The following is an 8,345-nucleotide window of genomic DNA, read 5'->3' as shown; positions in this document are numbered from 1 at the left end:
CTGGAAAAAGAATTCGGCTTTCTGACAGTCACTACAATTCAAAGGCTCCTGCCGTCCGGAACGGTGCTCTACAGCCATGCATCCTCCCTACTCTTAATGCCCTGATACCGGCACTCAGGCTAGGCAGTGCTACTTTGGGAATCACCCTCCCCCTCCACCCCTTTTTTGTAGATCAGCACTGGAAAAGCAGCTTCTCAGATACTGGCATCCACCAGGCAACAAAAAAGATAAGGGCAGAAGCTTAAATTTGTTCATGGGTGGAAAGAAGAGAAAGGAACAAACACAGGACAATGTTAAAATGTTTTGGTAGATTTATGATTGTTGGAAATGTAGGGATAAAGGAAAGACTTCCAGGTAGCAGACCCTTTGTTCTTTGAGCAGAAATGGAAGGGTCATCATAAACCCCTTTGATTCCATACAGTGATACTATCAAACAAGACAACTGATCCTGAAATTACTCAGGAGGGGTTACCATATTACACTGCCTCATGTTGCTAACTACACAGGAAAAGAAACTTCAGCCCTCGGGAGCCAAAGTTTGAAACAGATCCAGCAGCCTCCAGCATTTCTTTTCTGTAACTGGGGAAACAACCTGGCTTTATAGATTGGACTGAGCACACCCAATTAACAAGACACTCACCTTAATGCAGTTTCAGAAGGCTAATACAAGATAAATTATTTTTCTGCATCTATGTTTTACACAGGGGAGCCAAGGCAAACTGTTATGCTGAGATCTTTCTTCAGGCAAAAAAGCACCAGAGGATCTGTCTCAGTTTGCAGTATCAGTAGAATAGGTTACAAAATGAACTGACAAAATTAATAGTAACAAATCACCCAGGCCAGATGGTGTTTGCCCTGGAGTTCAATAGCAACTTGAGGGTGAAACAGTCGAACTATTAATGCTAAGCATCTAACTTCTTGATTAAAATTGCTTTGGCACCAGAGTAGTGGAAAGTGTCATAGATGATACCATCAAATTTTTTAAAAGGGGATGGGGCTATCCAGGGAACTGGATACTCTTACTCTGGTGAGATTGACACCCAGACTGGTGTAAAAATAAAGAATAAACAATAAAGAATTAGTGGACCAATGGATAAATAAGCTGTGTTAGGGAGTAATTAATGTGATTTGTGTAAAGAGAAGGTAAGTCTCACAAATACACAAGGAAACAACAAAAGCATGGGGAAAAGCTATAGCCCAAGAGGCTTTCAGCAAGGTATTTGAGCAAAAGCTTTCAAGAAAGCAAAGTTGCCATGGTCAAGAGAGGAAATTCTCTCATGGATAAAGTACTGGAAGTAAAGGGAAGGGATCAATGAACAGATTACTCAATGAATGTAGTTTGCTGGTGGGTTCCACAGGGATTGGTGCTAGGGCTGGTGCTTTTCAACATATTATAAATTATTTAGAAAAGAGGATGAATAGTATAGTAAAAAAATCTCAAAAGCATATTAAATTATTCAGGGGAATGAAAATGAAAGGTGACTGCAGAGGGCTGCAGATGGACTATCTGATACTAATTGGCCAGGGAAAAAACAAAGATCAAATTAACTCCTAATAAATGTAAAGTAATGCTCATGAGAAGAGGAAAAATAAAAACAAAACCAACCTCACCTAAACCCAACAATCTCCCAAAAATCTAAGTTTTTATACACAATAACTTCGAACTGATAATCATTCCTTGTGAGTGAGATGTTGGATTTGTAATGGAAAGCTCATGTGGAACATGGGGACAAGGGGACCATCACCACGCCACTCCACGAAGTCATGGCATGCGTATATCAGATATAGCCATTGCAGGGCTCTCCACTCCCCCTATTCCCACCTCACAGATGTACACTAGAGTTAGAAAGGGCATACAGAAAGGCAACAGGATGATGAAATGTAAGAATGGCTTCTACAAGAGGAATAACTAAGCAGACCAAGACTTTTCAGGCTGGAAAAGGCATGATCAGAAAACCGCATAGGGGTGCGGCTGTAACATCATGACTAGCCTGGAGAGGGTGAATATTCTGCCGTGCATAATTTAAGAGTTTGGGGATCGACTGACAGGTGAAAGATTCAAAAACAAACAAAAAGAGGTTCTTTCTACCCAAAAAAGAATTACTCTATAGAATTCATTGAGCCTAAATGCTGTACACAACCAAGTTTACATAAATCTTTAAAAATGCATAAGTTCATGAAAAGTAAACAATCCATGCAGAGCTTTTGCATATGAAGATACCATCTCTGACTTGGAAAATTAAGCTACAAGTCATTAAAAGCAAGGAGATGAGCTCTGAGCATTTTGCCATGTTCTTATATCCTTTCCCAATTATCTGCTACCAGTGGCTCTCCAAGACTGCTAAGTGGAGTTTTGTTTTTACTGAGCATGGTCATTCTTATAAAAAAGTATACTTTTCCTAACAAAAATATAAACTGTAACTTACTATGGATCATATCCAATTAGACAGCTTGAATGTGGCTACAATTTAAATACTGTGCTTATAAACCCCCCTCTATTAAAATGCTTACAACAATCTACGATATATAGTAGTCATAGTTGTAACATGCTCCTCACAACATAAATGCTTCATTAGTCAATGTGTCATATCATCATAATTTGTCCTTGGTCATATATGACATCTCTAATGTTGAATCAAAAGACTAGATGATAGAAAAAAACCCTACCCAGTTAATTCCAAGTATGTATTTCACTGTTACAAGTGTGAATAAACACTACGTTTAACAGTGTTCCTTAGATTTCATTAGATATCTTTGAACTGTAATCCTGCTACAGCTGTGACACACATGGGCACACTTCTGTAGGGACCATCACGAATAGCTGCTCAACAGAAAACACCAACATTTCTGCTGTTTACAACATGAAACCGCCAATATCTTTATTTTTTTATTTCCCAGTGATAATCTTCAGAATTGCAGAAAGGAGAGCTTTTTAAGCTGCAATTTACCACTTCAGAGTAGTAAATACACTTTTGTAAGTATTGCAGAAATCCTTAAGCTCCCTTGTCTTGCATGAAGCCAGTCTACTGATTTAGTCCTATGATTTAGGAAAGGTCAAGAGGGCAACAGTTGAAAGACTAAGAAATGGTAATTTTTTTGCCCTGTTGCTTTGCATTTGTTTATACATCTGCACTGGGATCAGCTTAATTGAAAGTGCCTATATAGAATGTTAACCTTTTTCTGAATACTGCCAGTGACACTTGATGTGTAATTTTGTGATGTATGCTCTTCATTATTAACAGCCATCAGCTGTTGAACTTAAAGCATTGTTGTCAGATGTGCTTTTTCTTTTGGGCTCTGATCCTGCAAACGTGCAAATACATGACAAAGAAATCTCATTGGACACAACTGATGAAAAATAATTGTTTGTGATTTAATGTTTGTTTCTAGCATGTCTCGAAAAGGGTTGAACTAACATTTACAGCCTATGAATGATCTAAGAAAGACAGTTTCCTGTAACATTAACAAACAAAGTAGCACAGAAGCAGCAGAAACTCTGTGAACAGAAGAAATTTCAAACACTGATAAAACAGAACCATATTGCAATCAAAGTCGTATCCTAAATGAACAGCTGTAACAACTAACGCCATTTGCACTTGACCTCAGTATCCATTTTATGAGGCAATGTGATAAACAGCCATCACACAAATGGTTCCACAGAGAACAAACAATCTAGAAACTAGACAATGAAGTACACAGGAATAAAGTGACGAACAGGAGGGTAATTACTTAAGGCTACAACACAATGTTATTTAAGACTACAAACCAGCTGAGAGGATTATATACACCAGCGTGGACTATTACTACACATTAAACTTTTCTTCACAGAAAACATACAGTCCCTTAGTAACATTCCACTTTGTCTTTACAGATGCACCATTTTTATTACAAATCTAATTCATCTGACAACACATTGATCAACAGGAAAGATTTACTCTCCTTAGCTGTCAACAACTGTACTCGTATGGCTCTTCAATCATCATTTCCAATGACAGGCTGACTATAAAGTTTCACTCTATTGTGGAGCAATTCTTCAGGTGTGAACTAAATGTAGTAATGAGAAATAATGAATTATATAGCATCTTACAAATGTGAGTGTTAGAACTAGTTAAATTGTTTATTGATTTCAGCTTCATCTTGCCTCTTGCTGACTCTGAACATGGACTAAAACAAACAACAGGATCCCACCAGTCTTGGTAGGCCAAAGTTTTGGGGGAAAAAAGAGACTTACAAAGAGCCTTTATACAACAACAACAAAAAAGAAAAGTAACTTTATGTGCAGTTAAGTGTATGGAAATCCCAGTGAGTAAATTTTAGACAGAGATTGGCATTGCTGACTGCAATTAAACTTCAATCCTCTATTTATGAGGTTCCCCTACCTCTCCCACACAATAGCCAAAGCACTTACTATTGAAATTTGATTTTCATACTTAAAGCCAAACTCATTACCTTCCTTTGCATCCACTTGTTCTTGAGGAAATTCCTCCCTCCTTCCCTAAAGCGTAATTCATAAAGCTGAAGGGTAGACCTAGGGTCGGGGGAGGATTCAGAAGATGGAGGTGGTCACAGTCCTCACAGTCATCTGTCCCTTTACAGGGGACTTCTGAAGAGGTTGAAACTCTTTGTACCGGTGGGACTTACCCAGTGGGCTGTGCTTAGAAGGACTCCCAGTCAGCACCAGTGATTTGTACAACACAGACACAGTTTTACAGCCAATATGAGTGCAAGGAAACAGAGCTAAAACAGCATACACACGTGCAGTTTCACTAAAGTTTTACTAGTTTTAAGTTTAAAGTTTTACTAACCTAAATTTTTCACTAAAGCTACTACTTTACGGAAGAAAAAGCCAGGCAAAAGCAACAAATTCTAAGAAGTTTCTCAACCCACCATAACTTCTTTACAATCTTTTCTTCCTCGTTGAGATATTTCTGCCTTTCTTGTTCCACCAGGTTGCGCTGTCGCTGCACAGGATCTTCAAGCCTCTTCACTGTTTCAAGCATTTTGCCATTGATTTCCAGCTCTGCTTTCTTCACCATTGCCCTCAGCATCTCCTGGTTCTGCAGCTGTTGCACAAAAGAAATCAACTTCAATTTTTCCTGCTTGACTGACATCCTTGGCAACAGAATACATTGCAGAAATAGGTTGGGATAAACACAGCCCTACAGCGAGAGAGAGTTTTTACCTTCTTCTTTCCCTCTTTAACTTTACCTATAAACATTCCGTGAGGAAGAATTGGGAGTGAGAAAAGCCTAAATCTGATTAACTTCTAACGTGTACATCTAACTTCCAGTTGCGAGCTGACGAACAAAAGATCAGTACACTACCTCCAGTGCATTAACTTCTGCAAGGATTGTGGCCCCTTTATTCTGCTCAGTCCAGCATGAACCAAGAATTAATCATGCCTCACAAGAATGCCGGAAGCTTGACTTCCACTTTGCACCTATCTTGTAAGCTTATGCGTCGCACTGCGCATACATGCCTGGTGGATAATCCCACACATTAATGACAAGGCTGGAATTTGCACTGCTGTTCTCAGAATGGAATTTTTCAGTCTCTCAAGTCACAGAGGAAGGATTGTGCCATCCGGTGTAATTTGGTACAGATATACAGCTCATCTGCAGTACATAAAACCTCCCTTACCCACCCAAAAAAAGCCCTTTATAATACGGTAATTTTCTGAGAACTGTAAAAGTCACACCTCCTTGTCTTAGCCTGATGTTAAGTATCTAAAATATTAATTTTCTTACTGATATTAAGTTTGCAGAGCAAAACACAGCTAAGAAAGCCAACTAGACTGTACTCTTCTGTGGGTAGCCCTAGAGCAGCTATGCCCCACACTCACACAAACCAAACTTGTTTAAGTCTCTTATGCAAATCACAAGATTAAAGTGATAAGCAGGGCTCCATCTAGTCACAGCTTTAGGATATACGCAACATGAACACAACTCTCTTAGCCCAGCAGCCTTCTCATACTGTAAAATTTTAAAAAATACCTGTGTCAATTGGGAGATGAAATTCCAGTTTTAAAACTAGCAGTCGAACCATCAGCTGTCCTCTAAACATACAGGCTTAACAGCCAAACCACATTTAACATACAAAGTAAAACCACTTCCTAATAGGAAGAATCACAAAAATGGGTTACCTACAAGATGGTATAATGCAACAAGACTTCTTTTTAAGTTGATTTAAGAGACTTCACTGGAATCAGAGAAAAAAGCGCCTTTGCCCAGGTCATTCTTTCCAATCAGTACAGGAATTAGAGGACTAAACTCAACTCTCCCCTACGGACTCTTCAGTCCTTGTGCCTGACTGCCTTCTCCAGCGACACAACTGTGAGGAGAGGGAGGGTAACACTTCACTGACAGTGTACGGGGAGGTCTGAGCTATGACAAGCAGGAGTTGTTAGCTCAAAACTCATCTGAAGATAAGTGTTAGCAGTTAGGGAAAAAAATGAACCTGGAAAACATTTGAAACAGCACAGATTTATAAACATTGTCAGCTGCTTTATACCAGACTGGATTCTTTTGAAGACAGTGCATATGTGTATTTTTCCCCACTACGGGATTAATGTTTGGGTTTGATAAATTAAAACCTCTTACAGCGAGGCCAGCACAGTTATCTGGGACACCCATCTCTTACATTGTGCCATATTTTCAAGAAGGAAAACATAAATGAATGAATAAATGAGTGAATGAGCATGTAACACTTCAGTCATACAGTTTATTCACAGCTCTTTAAAAAGTGGGGAAATTTGACACAGGGAAGTGACTTGGGAAATGTGAAACAACTGATCCGAGGTCAGTGAGAAGGTCAGTAACAGAGTCAGACTTAAGTCTCAGGTGTCCAGAATTCAAGTCCTCTATGTTCCTCAGCTGGTAACAGTGACTCCCAGTAATACCAAAATTGAGTATGTGTGTGTGAGGGTGTGCAATGGCAGGTATACTTTTTTTCCTATTATGGGAGTATATAGGGGATCTATATTTATTGTAGTGACACCTACAGCTAAGGTGCTTGTCACTTCCATTTATGCAGTGCTTGAACAGTATTAGAAAGTTTCAGTCATAAAAGTTCATCCATTTCTGATAACAAGATTAGGGAATAAAAATATAAGTCAGCAATATTTCAAAAAGCTTGTATGTTGAGGACTCCCAAACCTCAATGTTTGGAGTCAGCTCTTGAAGTCTGGGAAATGACTCATCTTGGTATCAAAGAGATGTTTTTGCCACTTCTATGAAAATTCATGCAACACTTGGCTAGTTCTGGAAAACCTGAGTTTGTTCGTGCTTGGGGAACAGGGACAGAAGATGAGAAGGGAGAGGTACAGATGGGTGCAGAGAGAGAAGAGAAGGAACCAGTGGAGAGGAGTAATTGTGGGTTTAAGCAGGGCAGAGTCACCAGCCAAAGGACAACATGAGGCAGGGCGAGCAGGAGCAGAGGGGAAGAGCTGTGGGTAAGGAAGAGGAGGCAGTCCCTGGCTGCTACAGCACATTTACCTCAGTTCTGGAAATGAACTTGATTCTTACCTTTCTTCTGCCAGCAAGTATCAGATCTGAGACTCCCTGGCTAAGTGCACACCCCATTTGTCCCTCAGACCACCTCTGCCAGTTACTCCACCACCTCAAGTAGAAGAAGTTTTAGGGATCTGCCAGAGTTATTCTGGTTCCACAGAGCAGAACTTTTTGTATTTTAAGTTTGTTTGAAAACAAGCCAAATAAACAATCTTATATATTCACACTTGAAAAGCGTTCAAGTTCCAAAGTCAACTGCCCAAAGGTAAGGAAAAGCAATGCAGGCTTTCCTGTCACCACCAAATGGCAATTTCTTGCTAATTAGAGTTAACTTGACTTATAACTGCAAGCAGCAATCAATCAGAAAGAAATTTAACATTTTATAATTCTAGCATCCTCTCCTACATTCATTACCCTTGGATGTCACTCCCAGCCTCACCAATCTCTCCAGATACCTACCTTGTCCCTCTTCTTCGACTACTGCTCCAGCCATTATCTATCACTGCTCTCTCACAAGTACCCCAGCATCACCTCTGGCACCCACTTCAAGAATAGTATGATAACCAGTCTAGTTCACTTTGAACCAATTATTATCTATGAGACATTTGAGGTAAGTGGAAAACCAAGTATTAGTTCACAGCCCTGCTTCTCATTAGGAGACAAGCATGACCTGTCCAGTGGGAGCCTCCCAGGCCCTGCTGGGAGAGGCTTCTGGGCCACCCACCTCCCCACACACTACAGTGCACAGCCACAAACAGGGACTGACTGCCTGCAGCTCAAGATCTCTGTAGAATCTAATTATCTAACTCCTGAAGTGTGTTACCACACACAGATTAA

The 8,345-nt window shown here is 39.9% G+C and overlaps 1 protein-coding gene across 1 annotated transcript in view; it reads right to left on the bottom strand.

The window, feature by feature from the left end:
• Nucleotides 1-8,345, bottom strand: part of KIAA1217 (KIAA1217 ortholog) — a 245,689-nt gene that overhangs the window by 23,441 nt on the left and 213,903 nt on the right. Inside the window, exon 10 of the mRNA XM_075143936.1 lies at nt 4,888-5,063. Within this exon, the coding sequence (XP_075000037.1) occupies nt 4,888-5,063 (176 nt within the window). The remainder of the gene's footprint in view (nt 1-4,887; nt 5,064-8,345) is intronic.

This window comes from Calonectris borealis, chromosome 2 (genome assembly GCF_964195595.1).
Source record: "Calonectris borealis chromosome 2, bCalBor7.hap1.2, whole genome shotgun sequence".
NCBI classification, from domain to species: Eukaryota; Metazoa; Chordata; class Aves; order Procellariiformes; family Procellariidae; genus Calonectris; species Calonectris borealis.
This window is presented reverse-complemented; position numbering and strand designations above follow the sequence as displayed.